The following is a 20,001-nucleotide window of genomic DNA, read 5'->3' as shown; positions in this document are numbered from 1 at the left end:
TGAAAGTCTTATTATACCATGTGTGCTCCGTTGGATCACTCCATCCACTTTCATTGCCTAATCCTAACCCTCTCTTCCATTTGGAAGTCTGAGCCATTTTCAGTAGCATCCCTTAGTGATGACGTATCCTGAACTTCAACAGTAAATGCCTTTCCCCTAAATATACTTTTTAAAAAGCTGTTCTGCCAATAGATTTTATGCACCAGCAGTTCAGGTTCTATACATGTTCAAGTGCAGCAAATGGATCATAGGGGAGCTATGCTGATCTTCTTTTTTATATACTGCCCTTTGGTCATATTCCCAGGACAATTTCCAAAAAGAATTAAACAATTAAAATTAAAATCCAAAAAACCCCTGAATCATCTATAAGAGCCAGAAACTGTATGAAATAGTCAAAGAGCTAAATGCCCTCTCTTCCCTCCATCACCTACCCGCCCACTTCATGGTTGTTCCAATCTGGATTGTGTGTCCTCACCCCTCACCCAGCACATCCCCTACATAGTAAACAAAAAACCCCAAGCGTGTAAAGGCCAGACACATGATTAGCATCACATATAGTTTCACGCTTGAGCACCATGGGACAGCAGCTGCCTTCAGCATTTTGTTGAATGTTCTCCTTTTAGCACTTTCGAAAGGGTGGTAGGGAAGTAAAATAGAGAGAGCCCAGGCTCCCAGTGTTGGAATACTGCCAGGGAGACGGGGGCATCAGGCAGGCCCCCAGCTGGCTCCAGCCACCGGCCGGCAGCCGGGCGATCACCGGTTCCCGGAACAGCATCAAACAATCAGTGACTCGAGCCTCAGTAGCCTTCTGAAGCTACCAAGCACGCTAATTAGCAATACAAAAGCAGTATACAAAATGGAAGTTCCCAGCAGACTGTGCTGGAAGTAAACAGGCATGTGACACACAACAGTCATGCCTTTACCTTTTAAGGTGGAATGGAACTATGTCCTAACACCCAGAACTTTAAAGTCCTAAAGACTTTGGAGGAAGATAGAAGCATGTAAGTAAAAAACAGTTGCTCCTCCTTTCTTTAAACAGTTTCTGCCACCATCGCAAAGTGGTTGCGGCATTCCTATAGGTCTCCTGGGTCTTCTCACCTCAAAGTGCCTCCCTTCTGAAGAAGGGCGCCACATCTGTGACATAGAACCCTTCCTCAGAGCAAGGCATTATGGGGGCAAGATGGCGCTGGAGAGCCATAGGAGGCTGAAGCTGCAAAAGTGGAGAGGTGCTTCCTGAAATGCTCTGATTCCACACACAAACTCTATGCAACTCTATAAAGCTCTGTGCAAGGATTGACAGCACTGTGAAAATCATTGACAATAGTCACAACATTTGACGAGACAGATTGGTGGCAGTTCCTTTGTGCCTTATATAGATATTTATATAACACCTGATGCCCCCAATTATTATTTTAGCATGGTGCATTCGGCAGTGCCTTCACAGGAAATGGATACAACTCCAGCCATCACTGACCTGTTGAACACCTACTCAGATGATGAATATATCAGGAAAATTCAGAAACGTCTTGAGGAGGATACCTTTGCCCGCGAACAACGGGAGAAAAGACGACGGAAGATGTTAAGGGAGCAACTGATAGCCCATGAAGCACAAGAAGTGAGTTAGATGTACTGCTTTCTCAGATTCTTGGGTTACACACTGACAAAGTGGCAGCGAGTTATCAGTTTGTGCTAAGATACACAACTATCATAGTGAGGCCCATTAGTGGAGGAAAATTTGTAGTTGGGCATTTTCAGGGACTGGCAGGACACTGACAAGTTTGCACCAGGAAAGGGGGCTGGAGTCTGACTTGGGAGTGGGGGGTCATTGATTTGTGGGGAACCGTACCAGCCAAGAGGCAAGAGTTGGAAGGTGGGGAAGCCTCAGAGCTGCAGGATGGAGCACAGGATGCATCAGAAGAGGAGGGAGAGGCAGGCCAGGCAAATGAAGGGCCAGGTGCTTCCCCACCCTCTCCTGCTCCACTGTCTCCCAAAACCAGGAGGGGATTGAAAAGGGATGAACAGAGGAAGTTTGCACGCAGGCATAGTCTCTGGCTGCTTGTGCGCAGCCGGTCGGGGGAAGATACGTAAGCTGGTGGATGGGGACTGGCCCCCTGTTGCTGCAACTGCTCCATAGAGCGCAAACCTGGGAATAGTGTGTGTAAGCATCCAGAGCTGTAGAAACAACACTATATTTGACAATAAAGAGTTAACTACCTGCTGTGTGTATTCCTTTGGCTGGGAAGCATCCTTGACAGCCATAGTTTTTATGGAGTCCAACCAAAACTGCAAACAAGCCTTCTTGTTCTTCAGAGCTCCTCATCAGGCTTGATGTTGAGCAAAATGGTAGCAAAAAAAAGCTGACATGATGCTGAAACTTCAAAGGGCAGCAGTTGTAGCAGTTTTCAGACTACATGCAGGGGCTCCTACTTAGCACTTAGTAATCTAATGGGCAGTGCAAAGTTATGCGTGATTACTTGGAAGCAGGTCCCACTCAGTTCAATTGAGTTTACTCGCAAGTAAGTGAATTTAGGCCCTACCGTGGATTTTCAGTTTGTTCTTTTGCTTTTTTCATACATAGCAAGGGGTGGAAGTAGTTAAGCATACTACCGTAGGTTGCTTTTTAATTTTATTTCAGGAGGCATATAGAGAAGAGCAGCTCATCAACCGGCTAATGAGACAATCCCAGCAAGAGCGGAGGATCGCTGTGCAACTGCTGCACGTGCGGCACGAGAAAGAAGTGATGTGGCAGAACAGGATTTACAGAGAAAAGCAGTTTGAAGAGAGACGGCTCAAAGAATTCCAAGAAGCTCTTGACAGAGAGGAGGTAAACATTCATTATTTTCTCCTCCATCATCTTCTTTTTTTAAAAAAGGAACCTCTTGGTCTGTCTTGTCTCTTACATTTGCCATTGCATTTATTCCGACTTGAATTTGCCTTCAAGCTGCTTTGGAGGTATATGGTTAAAGGGCTCCAACTTGTTGCCAAAGAAACCCACGTAATCAGCAGAATAGAAGGACACAGAAAATGGCTGAATCTTAGTGCTTGGTGGAAGCGGAAGGTTATCAACTCCTCCAATATATACCAGTTTCCCTTAGGCTGGGAAGCAACTTTGTAAGCCTGGCCAGAACATTATTTTCTTAGTCTACTGCCATAATTAGAGGATGCAAGGCCAGAACAAAATAATAATAATAATAATAATAATAATAATAATAATAATAATAATAATACAGCAAAGCCGTTTATTTATCTTTTTTGCAAGCATGAGCTGTTGTAGCATATATGCATACTAAGTGTTAGGTTTGGTTGCATTCTAATGCAGCTTGAAAGTGCTGAGAATGGTGTGCACTGTGGATGTGAATGCATTCATATTGTGCTGCCAGGTGGAGATTTGTCCCATGTAGGGGTTACGGCTAATTTACAGAGTGCACATAGCAGTACAATGGTACCTTGGGTTACATACGCTTCAGGTTACAGACTCCGCTAACCCAGAGATAGTGCTTCAGGTTAAGAACTTTGCTACAGGATGAGAACAGAAATCGTGCTCCGGCAGCGCGGCAACAGCAGGAGGCCCCATTAGCTAAAGTGGTGCTTCAGGTTAAGAACAGTTTCAGGTTAAGAACAGACCTCCGGAACGAATTAAGTACATAACTAGAGTTTTCACTGTACTGTGTTTGTATGTGTTGGCTTCTAGTCATCACTGTGCAGGCAAACAAACAGCCCAGGCTTCTCCCTGAGTTCCCTATTGGCTTGCCCCTCCCCTTTTCCCTAACAGTAATTAGCAGCAATGTGCAGTGTTGGGAAAACAGGTCAGCAATCCGGCCCCGCTGTGCTAGTCACTAATGCATCACACCACACTTGGCCATCTCACAGTGATAAAGTAAGCTGCTCAAACCCACAGCCACTGAAATTCTGCAGCACTCCTCAAATTAGGCATTAAGAGAGAAAATGTTTGCAGTGGAAGGAAGTCACATGGATTTTGGACTGTGGCCAGGGATCTTGAAATTTGCATGACATTCTGCTTACTTTTTTTACCCAACTCCTTTTAGGCTCTTGCGAAGCAAGAGAAAATTGAGCAGGAGGAACAGGCCCTGAAAGAAAAACAGCTGCATGCAATGCTTGCTGCCAAAAGAGCTGAAGATCGCTATACGAAGCACTATTCAATTTGTTGGGAAGTGGTTGAGCAAATCATTGACTTATCAACTAAAATAGGAGAATATCGAACGCTGACAAACAAGTAAGTTGTTTTATTCTGGCGGGACTTGGCTTGGTTTACCCCCACTGAACTGGGGAAAGTAAATGTTTGACACTCATTCCAAAGCTGCAGAAATAGATCGTTCTTCATTAGGAGCCCCAAGAGTTTGGACAGTAAAGCAGCCAAGAAGCCACAGGCAGAACAATCTGCAACCAAGTCCAAACACTAATTCAGGTTGGGTAACCAGATCCAGATCCTTTTGGACTTCATCTCCCACCATCCCTCACCATTGGCCAAGCTGACTGGGGCAGATGGGAGTTGGAGTCCAGCAACATCTGGAGGGCTACAGATTCGCCATCATTGACCTAAGTGATATCATTAGTCATTTAATTTTTAAAAAAGAAAAAAATATCCTGTACATTTAATTATGTAAGAAACCAGTATATTTGTTACTTTGTGATTTACTCTTTCTTTGTTAAGCAGTTCATGTTTCTCATAATAGTTTGGATAATAGTAAAGAGAAAGCCATTTTGCAAGCTTATCTCCTGTTTATTTATTTTAAAATGTACATATCACAGAGGTTTACCACAAACATACATTGAACCATACAATAAAAACCATATATACACATTTTAAAATCAGCTGTTTCAGAAGGTCATATGTTCATTGTCAGTGTAAGCATGGCAGCATAGGGAAGTTTTCAACAGGTTCTTTAAAGTTCAAACAGAAGGTTCCTTCTGAAACTTTATCGGCAGAGTCTTCCAGAAGACTAGGCCAATGACACTAGAGGCTCAGTTTCTTGTTGCTGTCAAATGAGTCTCGCCAATTTGGAGGACAGTGAATGACACTCCTGCAGATGATCTCAGTGATCAAGGTGGGATATAATGGTTCATGCAGTCTGTAAGAGACCCTGAGTTGTTCAGGGCTTGAATTAATTAAAAGTCCTTAATGCACATCGTTGAATCTTGCTTGGCTGCAGTTGGGCCAGTGCAGATGTTTTCTACAATGGTGTCTCATGTTGTCAGCCATGTTCCCCCATCAGCACTTTTGCTTCTTCATTCCGCACCAACCAGAGCTTCCAAACCAGGCCCAAGGGCAGCCCCACATAGAGCCTTTTTGGAGTAATCCAGCCTCTAGGTTATCAACACATGAGCTACTCCTTTCTAGGAACTGGCAAACCAGACAGAACTGATAAGAAGCATTCCTAGCCACAGAGAACACATGGGTTTAGTTTAGCATTACATCTGAACCTGGGCTTGTGGTTTGTCTTGTCAAGGTTTGTTCTTGGCTTGCTGCCACTCATGGTTTGTCTGTGAACGGCAGACCATGAGCCTAGATTCACATGTAATGCTAAGCCAAAGCATGGCTCAGCTCCAGGAAGCATTGGCAGCAGGAAAACTAAAGGAGGAGTGAAGTGTGTCAATGCATGCCTGTGCGTACTCACTTTGGCTTGGTAATAAATGGGAACCACGTTGAATTCTGTTCTATTCAGAGTACAGTGGTATCTCGGGTTACATACGCTTCAGGTTACATACGCTTGAGGTTACAGACTCCGCTAACCCAGAAATAGTACCTCGGGTTAAGAACTTTGCTTCAGGATGAGAACAGAAATTGCGCGGTGGCGGCAGCGGGAGGGCCTATTAGCTAAAGTGGTGCTTCAGGTTAAGAACAGTTTCAGGTTAAGAACGGACCTCTGGAACGAATTAAGTACTTAACCCGAGGTACCACTGTAGTTCATATTTTAATTTATTCTTTCTTTGCGTTGCCTATTTGATGTTGCTATTGAGCCATGTAATTCTTAGAAAGCATGCTTTAATCGATCTGACCACAGATTTATTAATATATATGTATATATATTTGCTTGATTTCCTCAGCTTAATCCCAATAAAGCTGATGCGTGACTGGAAAGAGCTATTCTTAAAAGGAAAACCGATTTATGAGCAAGCTGAGATTGAAATGCCTTTGCCAGATGAACCAACTCCAGGACAATTAGTAGAACTGGACAAAATGAATTTACTAGATGAAAAAGATTATGATGAATATAAGGTACTCCCAACTGACATGGCCTAGTGGAAGAAAATGCAGCTCGTTAAAATCATTGCTCATGACTGCCACCTTTTGTCCATGATGCTGCATAGATTTCATATAGTAGTTTATATTAGTTTAGCCCATGTAGTTAAATGTACTAAATAATCTGTCTTTCTGGGACTAGGCAATACTTTGAATTGTTGCCATTTTGGAAGGCTGTGCTGTCATCAACTGTTTTGCTGTTTGACACACAAATGCAGTAACCTCAATATGCAGGATCACCACACATTTGTGAGAAGTGAGTTACATAGCTGTTATTTCAGCAGAAGTTAAACTGTAGTACATTCCACTGTGCTAGAAAATGTAACATAAAGGAGTCCAGAAAATCTAATGTGAAATAAACGCCACGTCTGTCACAGAATGAGTAGTCTTATTTCATACAACAGAATTGGTATCTGATAAAAAGGTGGATTAGTTTTTTCTAGTCAGATTCCTGGTATTTTGAGATCAGCTTATTTCAATATCATTACTTTTTATATAAGGCAATTCTGAGAAAGAGCTTTTATCATTATCATCTCTATGCAGGAATCTTAAGAAGAGAAATTATAGCTAAGTACATAATGTTTCTTTCTCTCCTTAGTTTCAAAAGTGGACTATGATTATATAATTGAACTCTGAATATATGTATCTTATGATACAATTTTTTTTCAAAATACAGTCAATCTCCAAATGCCATTGTTATCAATTTGGCTGCATTGAGGGAGAAAATAACCTTTTTTTTTCTGGGTTTGGATCTACTAGCTTATTTGAGTCTATGCAGTACCATCTTTGAAAATAGTCTCTGTGTGTAATAGAGGGTTTTTTTAAAATCTTGTTTGGGAAACTAATACCACATTTATATGTTCTCTTTGTGCCCACATCCTGAACCAATTTATTTTGGTACATTTTATTTTCTACTAAGTAGTAAGTCTTCATTAGGAGTTTGTGTGATGACTGCCTCAACAACACAAAGCATGTTAGTTCTTTCTTTTAGGTTTTAAGACATGTAAGTGAAAGTTGTTGTTCATAATAGGTTGTATATCTGAACAGGGATTTCCTTTGAAGAACAAAGACTGTTCTCTTCACTTAACATCAACACCACAGTAGTGTTGGCTATCATTAAATTGCCCCACAGAAATCAAGTGGTACATTCCCTTTATTTTCAATGTGTTTGGCTTGTAGATTTAAGCTCAGTCCTTATGATACCAGTACACTATGGTCATAGAATCATAAGGTGGCAATTGAGCTAAGTTTTACTCATAGCAGACCCATTGAAATTAGTGAACACAACTAGGTTCAGCCTAATCCGTCTACATTGAGTAAAACTTAGTTGAATACTACCCATAGAGTTGGGCTAGAGACCAAGCCCCTTATTGGTGTAAGAAATTCCAGGGTTTGAGCATCCTCAACAATCTCTGCTTAAAGATCTCCAGTGGGGGAGAGCCAACCACCCCTCTAGATAGCTGGTTCCACTGTGAAACCGCTCTTGTAGTCAAATATGTTTCTCCAAATGTCTATTGAGGGAGGGATGTGGCCCTCTTGATGTTGTTTGACTACAACTACCATCATCCCTGGCTATTGGCCAAACCGTCTGGGGCTGATGGAAGTTGAAGGCCAACAACTCTTCCTATAAGTGGAGAAGGACTGTAGCTCATTGGAAGAGCTCATGCTTTGCATGGCAAAGGTTCTAGATTCCATCTTTGGCATCTCCGGGTGGGGAAGACTCCAGTCTGCAGTCACAGAGAGCTGCTGCTCCTTAGCACAGAAAATTCTAAGTTACACTGGGTCAATAACCTAACTCTGTGTTTCTGTCCTGTTGTACAGCTGTGCCGTACATCACAGAATGTGTTTATAGCCCTTATCAAATAAGAGTGTTCTGCTGAAATAAAAGTGTGGTTTTGTGCCATGTGTAATCTTGATACCACAGACTGTATACTTACAAGTTTTGAAGCCAAATTTTAGTGACCGAATCTGAAGAAGAAAGACTGCAAGAGGCACTCAGACCTGGTGCCTAATTAATCTGCAGTTTTAAAAGAAAAAATTATGGTCTTAAACTGTTATTTAAACTTGATATTCTTTTAGTGCTGCTATTTTAGTTTTTGCTGCACTTTAAATTTTGTATTCAGTTACATCTTTTTCTCCAAAAGCAGTTTCATAATGTAACATAAGAGGAGCTCTGCTGGATGGATCAATCCAAAGGCCCAGTTAGCATTCTGTTTCCATAGTGGACAACCAGAATTCCTGCAGGAAGCACACACTGGATATGCCTGCAAGAGCAATCTCCTATTTATGTTCCCCAGCAACTAGTTTCTACAGGCCTACTGCCCTGATTCATTATTTTGCTTAAGCTCCTAATCTGCAGGATGACCCTGATGGCTGTGTTATTTTTTGCTGTATTATGCAGAGTTATTTCACTAAGATGTATATAAATCTCATTTTACATAGTCAGGCCAGTGGTCCATTTAGTCTACAGTTAAGGGTAGCATATTGGACACAGACCAGCTGTCACCTCAAACACAGCTCTTGACTCTTTTTCTCCACCTCATCACCCTAGAACTTGGAATGCTGTAGATCAGGGATGGGAAACCTTGGCCCTCCAGATGTTGGTGGGTCTACAACTACTATCTCTGTCCATTGGCCATGCTTTCTGGAACTGATGAGAGATGGAGTCCAGCAACATCTGGAAGCTCCCCATCCCTGATGTAGTTCAGTCTTGGAGCTCTTATGCACTTTATGTCAGCTCTTCTATCCTTTTTATTGATTCTTTGTTTCCAAGGTAAATGTGCTTGTTCCATTCTTTCAGCTTCAGCAGCTGCTCTGAATGGAAATACCTCCTTTTTTAGAATTTTTGGGGAGTTCCATTCAATGCCCTTGAGACATGCAAACTCCACAATGACAGGGCACACTCAACAATGTCTCATTGCCTCTTTGTATGACAGATGCAAGTAGGTATGGACTGCTCACCAGTTGTAGAGTTTCATGAAAGCATGTGATCTGGACATGGGGAGAACCCATTCCACATTATAGCATTTCACCTCTGAAGTTCTGGTTCCCATGCTTCCAGTTGTGTACTTAGGCACACACTGGGAGCAGAGGAGATGTCCTATGAAAACACACCCTTGTCTGCCTCCCGCAGATGCTCCTTTCCATCATCCTCTGTCTCCAATAGCTCTTCTCCTTTCCCAGTCTCAGCCGAGGAGATAAGCGGTGAGTTCACTTACCTAAAACCTTGCCTTGAATTGCTTTGAGAAAGTAAGTGGCTTTCTCAGGTTACGATAAGGCAAGCTACAACTCTGATGTGTGCAGAAGAAGAAACCACAGAGTTGTACAATATGGACAAGATAATGGCCCAGTGTGGAAGATCTCCATGCCATCTCAACCAGGAAACGGTGACTCATTGCTGGTTGATATGCTTCTCCACACACTCTTCCTCCTTCTCCAGCTGTTGTGCACCAGCTTTGCCACAAAGATCCTGGCTTGTATTCAGCCAAAATTCCCAGTTACATCCAGACCTGGGAATTGTGGCATAGCGTAGGCTAACAGCCAAGAAAATAGGGCGTTACTTTGATTTGTTAACTGACATTAAGGTAGAGTTTCCCAGTTGAGATGCATTCTGGCTTAATACAAGCCAGGTTTTTAGACCAACGTCAGCACACAGTGAGGGGAAGCAGGCTATGAAGAGGACTCTCTTTCGTCATACTCCCCCCTCTTCTTTCCATATACTCAAAGTCAAATAGTTACTCCTGTTTTGGGTAAAATACAGTTTGCCTTTTCTTTAGAACCAGCAAACTATGATTTTAAACTTGTCTATCAAATCACTTAGGGACGCAGGTGGCGCTGTGGGTTAAAGCCTCAGCGCCTAGGGCTTGCCGATCGAAAGGTCGGCGGTTCGAATCCCTGCGGCGGGGTGCGCTCCCGCTGCTCGGTCCCAGCGCCTGCCAACCTAGCAGTTCGAAAGCACCTCCGGGTGCAAGTAGATAAATAGGGACCGCTTACCAGCGGGAAGGTAAACGGCGTTTCTGTGTGTGGCAATGGCTCTGGCTCTGGCTCTGGCCAGAGCAGCGATGTCACGCTGGCCACGTGACCCGGAAGTGTCTCCGGACAGCGCTGGCCCCTGGCCTCTTAAGTGAGATGGGCGCACAACCCCAGAGTCTGTCAAGACTGGCCCGTATGGGCAGGGGTACCTTTACCTTTACCTTTATCAAATCACTATTAGAAACTACAGTTCGAAGCTGGTTTCCAATCCTGGCTTGAAGGGAAAGCACAACATTATAATTTGTTGTTTTAGGCAAACAATGGTTTGGAGAATCAGAAATGTTATGGATGAACTGGTCGGGCATGAAAACTGAAAGTGGGGCCTTTTAGCCTGTGTATACAGTTTAGTAAAATAAGCCTTCTAAGGGAACTGAAAAGCAAGATACTGTCAACATGTGTCTTGAAGTTATGGTAGAGAGCTCACCCTCCATGTCTCCCCCCCACCCCATTTCCAGAGGGGTGGCCATGTTAGTCTGTTCCAGGGGGGAAAGTAACAATTATTAATAGCATAAGCTATAATGGTTGAGGGACGCAGGTGGCGCTGTGGGTTAAAGCCTCACGCCTAGGACTTGCCGATCGAAAGGTCGGCGGTTCGAATCCCTGCGGCGGGGTGCGCTCCCGCTGCTCGGTCCCAGCGCCTGCCAACCTAGCAGTTCGAAAGCACCTCCGGGTGCAAGTAGATAAATAGGGACCGCTTACCAGCGGGAAGGTAAACGGCGTTTCCGTGTGCGGCTCTGGCTCGCCAGAGCAGCAATGTCACGCTGGCCACGTGACCCGGAAGTGTCTCCGGACAGCGCTGGCCCCTGGCCTCTTAAGTGAGATGGGCGCACAACCCCAGAGTCTGTCAAGACTGGCCCGTACGGGCAGGGGTACCTTTACCTTTACCTTTTATAATGGTTGAGATGGCCAACATGGTGCTCTCCAGATATTATTAAAGCCAACTTTAATCTGCCTAAATACTGTGGCCAATGGTCAGGGATGATGGGATATGTAATCCAAAAACATCAGGAGAGCACCACATTGACTACCCTTGGATTAGAGTCTGCTTCAATAAATGCATGAACTAGTATCTTAAGTTGTTAGCTATGTAGATGTGTGTCTGGATGCAGAAAGAAAGAAAAAAATCAGTAAATTCAGAGGGGAAAGGAAATAATCAATATTTTTCATTCATTTCTACTGACTTCACTGCTTGCATTTCCCTCCACTACACCCATGTGAATATATGCCTGCCAGCTTAGGACAACAATTTATGCATTTGATGAAGTAGGTTTTTTACTTTATTTCATGTTCACCCCCTGAAATGTGGTCATGGATTGTAAAGTCATGTGCTTTCCTATGCTTGTTGAAATCAAAAATTGTATTCGTATTGAATCTTCATCAGTTTAGATGTAGGAAACAGTAACTTCATATTCACCATCTAGTATATCTGAGTACAAGTAGTTCATCCTTCAAAAGGAGTTACAATTAAAATAGATTGTTAGACAATCATACGTCAGAGGCATCACTTGGGTTTTAGAGACCAAAGCATAGAACTATTTAGCTGTTGCCTGTATTGTGTGTGTGTGTGTGTGCGCGCTAGTGACTCTAACAGGAAGAGAATCAGGCACATGATTTCAATATCTAGTTGCAGGACCACATTTTTAATAGCCTGAGGGTCCAGAACACATGAGGCAGAAATTCTGTGACTGGATCTCCAAATTTTTCTTTGCAGACTTATTCAAAGAACCATGTTTCTGTTGAGGTTTTTGCTAATTTGATTAAGGAGGGAACAATGGGGAGTGAAGGGTTGAATCCTCCATTCCCAATTTGTCTATAATCTGTGTTACCTACCTGCACACCACAAAGTTGCTATCAGTCCCACTGGAGGAGGGTACAAGTTAGCCATGTATTGCTGTAAACCGTCATCCTAATTTGCATATAGGGAGACCTCTAAAACTTTATCAGCCCCAGCTTGTATATATTTACTTGGATGGAAGTTATCTCTGGTTCAGTGGGTCTCATTTCCACATAGGTGTGTCTAGAATTGCAATCTTAATCGGTACCCCACTTTTTTCTTTTACTGCAGCACTGGATGGAAAATGTGCAGAGTTTTATTTTGTAATTTGTCTTGTTACAGAAAATGATTGAGGAGTGGTACCCACCTGAAGATATCAGAGCAAATAAACCTCCACCGGGTAACCCAATACTGGGCTATATCATTCATAGACTGTTGGGACTCTTCTATCCTCCGGAGCCGGAACCGCCTCCACCTGTATTGTCCCCATTTCCTATCAAGGGGTGCATTTTGGGAAAACACTTCAGTGGGAAAAGCACCTGCTTAAAGTTCTTGGAAGAAGGTAGGGCTGTTGCTTCCTCCACATCCTTCTTCCTACTTACTGACTTGATTCATTTTTGCATTCATGCTTTCTTTGTGGCCAACTCCCAGCAAAAATTAATGAGATACAGTAAAGCATAATTTGACTTGGTAAGCACAGTCCAAGGAAAGTTAACTGCACTTAAAGGTAAAGGGACCCCTGACCATTAGGTCCAGTCGTGGCCGACTCTGAGGTTGCGGCACTCATCTCGCTTTATTGGCTGAGAGAGCCGGCGTACAGCTTCCGGGTCATGTGGCCAGCATGAGTAAGCCACTTCTGGCAAACCAGAGCAGCACACAGAAATGCCGTTTACCTTCCCACTGGAGCGGTACCTATTTATCTACTTGCACTTTGACGTGCTTTCGAACTGCTAGGTTGGCAGGAGCAGAGACCAAGCAACGGGAGCTCACCCTGTCGCGGGGATTCGAACCACCAACCTTCTGATCAGCAAGTCCTAGGCTCTATGGTTTAATGCACAGCGCCACCCGTTAGGAGCCACTAAAAAGAGCAGAATTAAGTCATTGATGAGAAAAATGAAACTACTATTACTCCCAAATCCAGTTTGCATATGAAAGGGCTGGGCTGTTTTGCTCCTCCCTGCTCACTTTGGGGAGAAGCAAGCCATAATCTGTGGCTTAGCTCATGGTTGGTTTTGTTCTAATGAAGCATAATCAGTAAGTCAAAGACAAATCTTGACTGTATACCACAGTTCCTTGGGAGCAAAGCAAACAATTATTCCTAGTTTGTGGTTTGTTTTCACTAGGGATATGGGAGAAATGGTATTCCGTTTGCATTTAGAGGCAAATGTATGCAATTTGTACTTTCTGAAACAATGTGCGTATTGAAACACATCCATCCTTTGAAATTTGCACTTCTCCAGATTTTGCTTGGTTTCACCAGCCAAGAAATACATATATACGTACAAGATTTAGTGAAATTAACATGCAAAAATGCATTTGATTAGGAGGCACTGCTTCGCAAAAATGTGTATTGTAGGCAAAAGCTCATACAAAAAATGGGTGTATTAAAAGAAATTCACAGTAAAATAGTGGTGAATTTTCATTTTGCATTTTGCATTTTTCATAAATGCAAAAAAGAACATCACACACTAATGTTGAGAACTGAATTTAAGATGGGGAAAATAGGAAATGGGAAGAAACCAAAGTTGCCAAATTTGTCTCTCCCTAGTTTCCACCCAGCATGAGCCAGGAGCAGCAGGGCAGCTCAGAGTGGAAGTGATTTGTTCATGCATGGTAAGCCACGATTTGTGACTTATCATCATGACATGCAGATGTGCTTCGAATATCCTAATAGTGCATTATCCCAACAGTCACTTATGAACTGAAGATCTATGTTCTGGGTCTCCACAGCTGCCTTATACTGAACCAGACCTCTGGTTTATCTTTTTCTTGTTTCATCTGTACTGACAGTAGCTCTCTAAGGAAGGGGTTTTGTATTTCCCCAGCACCCTGACATTAAAATGGCAAGAGAGGCCAAGGTTTATATCTGAGGCCTTGGTCATTCAAAGCATGTGCTCTACAACTCCCCAGAGCATGTTTATAGGTTCAGGTCCATCAATGGAGAATAACTTAGAACACAGTGGCCAAGAATGTCTCCATCAGGAGCGAGTGAGGATTCCTTAAGAGAATCTCTGTGCTGCTTTTGATAAAACCACATAGAATTCATGTGATACTGTTGAATAGTATGGATGTAAAAAAGCAGCAGTTTCTATTCTATTCAACAGTATCTACTTTTCCACCAAATGCTGTGTTATCTATCTTGTTGTCCGCTATCTAAAATGAGTCACCTAACTTATGTTTATGTTAGCTTATGTAGCTTACATTCATTTCAGTGTAAAGGAAATGTCAAAACTGTGTTTAAAAGGGTTCATTGATTGCATATCCTTCGATGAAAAATCCTGATTGTATTTGCTTGACTGATTTCCATACCTGACCACAGACAAACACACTAACAGCAGCAGTTTCTGTTTCCTTCTCTGTCTGTATCAGAATCCTCTGGTGTCCTTATTCACTAGTGTTCTCTTCTGGTGTTCTAAAATCTAAGCCTATATCAGCTGGGTTCTCTCTGTGTCAGTTTGCAATATTCAGGTGATGTCAATTGATAAATTGATCACAGAGGCAATCCGGGCCTCCAATGAGAATGAGCCAGGAAATGATTTTAGTCCTCTTCAAGCTGAATTGGAAGTGCCTACTAGGAATCAGATTGAAGTAAGTCTTTAAAAATTGTTTGTTGTAGAGCAATAAACTGCTGCCTAATTGAATTAGTGCTTCTTCCAAAAGGGTGTTTGCTATATCAGTCTGTAGTGGCACCATTCAATTCTCAGGAGGAGGTGGGAAGTTAGCATATGGCTCTCTAAGGCAGGGATAAGAAATTTCTGACCCTTCAGATGTTTTTGCACTCCTACTCCCATCAGCCTTAGCCAGTATCACCAATGGTCAGGGATGATGGGATATATAGCAGGGCACATGGGTTCAGGTGACTTTAATGCATGGTGGCAGTATTTATTATTTATTTGCTTGTTAAATTTATTACTCCCCCTCATAAACTAAATTTTCAGGTTGATTCACTGAGCAATAAAAATATAAAAACCCACCCACCCACACCAATACTATACAGTGGTGCCCCGCAAGACGAATGCCTCGCAAGACGGAACACTCGCTAGACGAAAGAGTTTTCCGTTTTGGAGGTGCTTCGCAAAACGAATTTCCTATGGGCTTGCTTCGCAAGACGAAAATGTCTTGCGAGTTCCTGCGTTTTTTTCCCCCTTCCCCCCCCTTTTTCTAAGCCGCTAAGCCGCTTATCCACTAAGCCGATAAGCCGCTAAAAGCCGCTAAACCGCTAATAGCGCTAAGCCGTCAATGGGCTTGCTTCGCAAGACGAAAAAACCGCTAGACGAAGAGAATCGCGGAACGGATTCCTTTCGTCTTGCGAGGCACCACTGTACAATCAAATACAACACCAGAATCCAGTAAAACAAAATAGCTATAATCAGACACAGAATAAATTTAATGGCAACCGCTATTAAGTAACTTAATCATGCAGAGAAGCAAACAACTTCCTGGAGCTAAAGCACATTTCTAACAACCATACAAATCTTTGGTCCCCTCTTGTTTACATATGTCACTAAAGCAAGGGATGTTGTAGAAAAGGATCCAGTAGTTCTGTCTGACCAGCAACCTCTGCGCTATGACAATGGTCAGCTTCCATCTATATAATGGGAGCATGATAGGTGGGAACTGCCTGGTTTCTCTGGGGAAATGGAGAGGGATTCTTATTCACTTGCTTCTGCAAAATTATTTGTAATTCCTTTCCTTCTGAGGCTAAATGGCCTTTTGCAGTAGAAATCTATCATGTGGTCCTGTTTTGAATCCTCCGTACAACAATTCTGTATGTAGTTCTCAGTGCAAGAAAGTTATTCATAGAATCATATGATTGTAGAACTGGAAGGGACCCCAAGGGTCATCCAGTCCAACCCTCTGCAATGCAGAAATTGCTGCTTAAGAATCCCTGAAGGATGAGCATCCAAATGGCCAAGTCCGCCACCTTCTGAGATAGTCCGTTCCACTGTCGAACAGCTCTTACCACCTGAGAGCTGGAAATGTAGAAATAAAGCGAAGAAACTCCAACAGAAAAGGACAACCAAAACTAAGATGGGGTTTGCAGTACCTTCAATATGCAGCAAAGCTGAAGAGTATCAGACAAACAAAGCAGGACACGGTAGAGATGTATAGAATTAAAAACAGCACCTAGAGACATTTGTCTCCTTATGCCGGGACTGATGGTCACCCTGTGATACTGATAAACAGAAGCTTCAGGATATCAAAAAGGAAGTGCTTTTTCACACAACACATAATGTATGGAATGGAACAGAAATTGCTTGATGCTGGTCACCAATTTAGGATTGAAGCTTAACTCCACTTAGGTGGGAGTGAGCACCATTTGGTTTCAACAGGACTAATACTTCTGAGCACATATACAGTGGTACCTCAGTTTAAGTACTTAATTCGTTCCGGAGGTCCGTACTTAACCTGAAACTGTTCTTAACGTGAAGCACCACTTTAGCTAATGGGGCCTCCTGCTGCTGCCGCGCCGCTGGAACACAATTTCTGTTCTCATCCTGAAGCAAAGTACTTAACCTGAAGCACTATTTCTGAGGTAGCAGAGTCTGTAACCTGAAGCGTATGTAACGCGAGGTACCAATGTAGTTAGGGTTGTGCTGCTTTGTAAGAGAATGAGGCAAATTCTTGGAAGTCAGTTCTATAGGCAGCTCTTAAAGGTAAAGGTAAAGGTACCCCTGCCCGTACGGGCCAGTCTTGACAGACTCTGGGGTTGTGCGCCCATCTCACTTAAGAGGCCAGGGGCCAGCGCTGTCCGGAGACACTTCCGGGTCACGTGGCCAGCGTGACATCGCTGCTCTGGCCAGAGCCAGAGCCAGAGCCAGAGCCGCACACGGAAACGCCGTTTACCTTCCCGCTGGTAAGCGGTCCCTATTTATCTACTTGCACCCGGAGGTGCTTTCAAACTGCTAGGTTGGCAGGCGCTGGGACCGAGCAGCGGGAGCGCACCCCGCCGCAGGGATTCGAACCGCTGACCTTTCGATCGGCAAGTCCTAGGCACTGAGGCTTTAACCCACAGCGCCACCTGCGTCCCACAGGCAGCTCTTAGTCATGGCAATTATGCCCAGAAGCAGCATGCTTGATGCTCAGGACAACTAACAGGGGAGGTCTGCTTCCTTTGTGCCCTGCTTGTGAGCTTCCCCCCTCTAGCCAGTGTGGGAAGCCAATTGCTGCACAAGATGGAATTTTGATCCGATCTGGCTGGTCTCTTGTTGTGTTTGTGGAGTCAGTGGTGTTGTCAGGGCAGGGCTTTGGGACAGAGGCCACATTTTGAAGTAAGTGAAATAATGTATGCAGTAATCTAAAGAGGGGCTCCATGTATGTTCTTGAAGTCTGGTGCTTTCAGTTATCTATTTGTGCCTCCTGTTTAGAGCAGCCTTTCTCAATATTGGGTCCCCAGATGTTTTTGGACTACAACTCCCATCATCCCTGACTGCTGGCCCTTCTCACTAGGGATGATGAGAGTTCTAGTTCAACAACATCTGGGGACCCACTGTTGAGAAAGTCTGGTTTAGAGTATTATATTAAATTTATTTATTTATTCCTTTTAAACACCCTCCCAAATACCTACTCCTGTGTCACAATAGGAAAATAAAAAGCTAATGGAGAGTTTGCTTGTTTTATCAAAAAGGTCCTGAAGGCAGCTTCCAGGGCTTCAATAACATTAGCATATGACTTACTACAGGATGTGAAAGTCGATGAGACACCTGAGGTCGATGAAGCTAAAGGTAAAAATAAAAATCTCCGTTAAGATTTAAATCATTGTTAAATCTCACTGAAATCAGATGGCAAAAACAAAACAAGCTCGCCTTGCATTTTGCTCTGTACTTAACATTACAGTGCTTTTCGTGGTTTTATATTTTTGTCTTATTTCTGGTTTGTTGATCACAAAAAAATGATGATAACGATAATGTCCCCGCGTTTCAAACTGTTTCCTTGCCTCTAGCAGTTGCTACAACTCCTTACAAGAGATTTTGGATCAATTCCTGTTCCTTTCACCTTAGAGTTCTGCCTTTGCAACAGCCCTTTTGGTGCAGAGCTGTTGCATGTTTTGTTTTTTGTTTTGTTTATTATTATTATTATTATTATTATTATTATTACTATTACTATTTTGTGCATGCATTTTTACAGCTTATATATGCATCATACAGTATTCATCATTATCTAGCATCCCCGGACTTCCCAATCCATCTCTTCATGGCATTCTAGGTAGTTTTTTTATTAAATTTATTTACAACATAAACACATAACAAAGAACAATTAACAGTGGTATATAATCAATGCCAGTTTGTAGTGGAAATAACATGCAACATAGGTGGACAAAAAACTATCTAGAATGCCACCGTTCTGGGTGGACAAAAGGCTACCTAGAATGGTAGCCGGAGTCTCTGTTTAGGTCTCCCATTATTATAACTTTTTCCTCACTGTAATCTAATAATTTACCTTCCAATTTTTGATAGAAGTCTGCCTTTTTATCATTTGGTGTGTATATTCCCACCATCAATATCTTGTTGATTATATACCACTGTTAATTATTTCTGATGGCTTCCCAGTAAGAATTCTAGGGTTTGGAAGGTGCTGAGAAAAGCTCCCAGTTTGAGAGTCAAAGCATCAGCTCTTCAAGGAACTGCAAATCCCAGGCTCCCTGGGAAGAGACAATAACTGTCAACTGACTGAGACTGCAGTGTGGCAGGCAGGCACCCCCAGGGCCCACTACCCTTTCTCTGACACTAGCATCTGGGGCACAGGGCAGAACGAAGAAAAGGAATAGAACTGGGAGTACATCTGAGTGGGCATAGTTTATGATGAATTACAGGTGCCAGACCCATTGCAATGGGCATGCTGACAGGGGTTGTTTGTCAGTACCTGGCAAAAAAGGAAGAGCAAAACGTACAAGCAGGGGAAAAAGTAGCTGCAATGTGGCTTGGATTACCTGCTTTTCTTCTGTGTTTGTGGAGCTGTCCAGCAGCATTGGCAAAACAGCGGGGAGCTGTCCAGCCATTAACTGGAACTGCTAGGCAGCAAGTCGCAGTTTTAATGCTTACCTGGCTATGCTTGTGGATCTTCCTTCTGGGACCCATAGATGCAATGTCCCATGCTGCCAGACTTACATTGTACCTTCGGGTTTGGGCTTCAACTGGCAGTGATTGTGGAGGGTCTTGAGCAGGAATGTGTGAGTCTTCCTGATGCAACTGGTCACCCAGTTCTTCAGGCTTCCAAAGTGGGTTATCTTCCAAGTGTGGTCATCGCAGGACCAACCAAAACATTTTGCTGCCCGAGGGAAGGAAAGAGGCTGTACCAATGATGCAGTAACTCAGTAATGCAGTACCCCAGGCATAAAAGTAAAACGAAAGAAAGATTGTAAAATAGTTAGGGTAGCTTATAATGAGTCATCACATAAGGACAGACTTGTGAGGTGAAGAGGAAAAGTGTACCATTTACACCAGCAGCCATATTACAAAACACCTCGTTCAGGACAGTGGAGTAGGTTGGAGAGGATTCTCACTCCAGAACATCACACTTCCACAAAAAGCAAAATATTTGTGGGGCTCTGAATTTTAGCTGCTTTATTCAAATGATTTATTAATTTCCTTTTTACCAAAGTATCAAAGGTGATTATGAGGGACTGCCCCAAACTGCAAATAAGTGTCAATTCCACATTAATTGCTGGAAGATAAGGTCATGCAGAAGAAGGCTTTGGTTTTATAGCATACTT

At 43.1% G+C, this 20,001-nt stretch overlaps 1 protein-coding gene across 4 annotated transcripts in view; it reads left to right on the top strand.

Moving 5' to 3' along the window:
- The window catches only part of SPEF2 (sperm flagellar 2), a 94,724-nt gene that overhangs the window by 16,783 nt on the left and 57,940 nt on the right, over positions 1 to 20,001 (top strand). For 3 of the 4 annotated variants that reach the window (XM_079994658.1, XM_079994657.1, XM_079994655.1), the window contains exons 7-13: positions 1,417 to 1,615; positions 2,636 to 2,824; positions 4,047 to 4,234; positions 6,067 to 6,238; positions 12,411 to 12,630; positions 14,743 to 14,876; positions 17,917 to 18,013. In XM_079994658.1, coding sequence (XP_079850784.1) covers positions 1,417 to 1,615; positions 2,636 to 2,824; positions 4,047 to 4,234; positions 6,067 to 6,238; positions 12,411 to 12,630; positions 14,743 to 14,876; positions 17,917 to 18,013 — 1,199 coding nt within the window. The remainder of the gene's footprint in view (positions 1 to 1,416; positions 1,616 to 2,635; positions 2,825 to 4,046; positions 4,235 to 6,066; positions 6,239 to 12,410; positions 12,631 to 14,742; positions 14,877 to 17,916; positions 18,014 to 20,001) is intronic. The other variant, XM_079994656.1, reaches the window with a different exon arrangement.

The sequence above is a fragment of the Podarcis cretensis genome (assembly GCF_951804945.1).
Source record: "Podarcis cretensis genome assembly, chromosome: 11".
NCBI lineage: Eukaryota > Metazoa > Chordata > Lepidosauria > Squamata > Lacertidae > Podarcis > Podarcis cretensis.
Note: the sequence above shows the minus strand (reverse complement) of the source record. Positions and strands in the feature narration are given on the sequence as shown.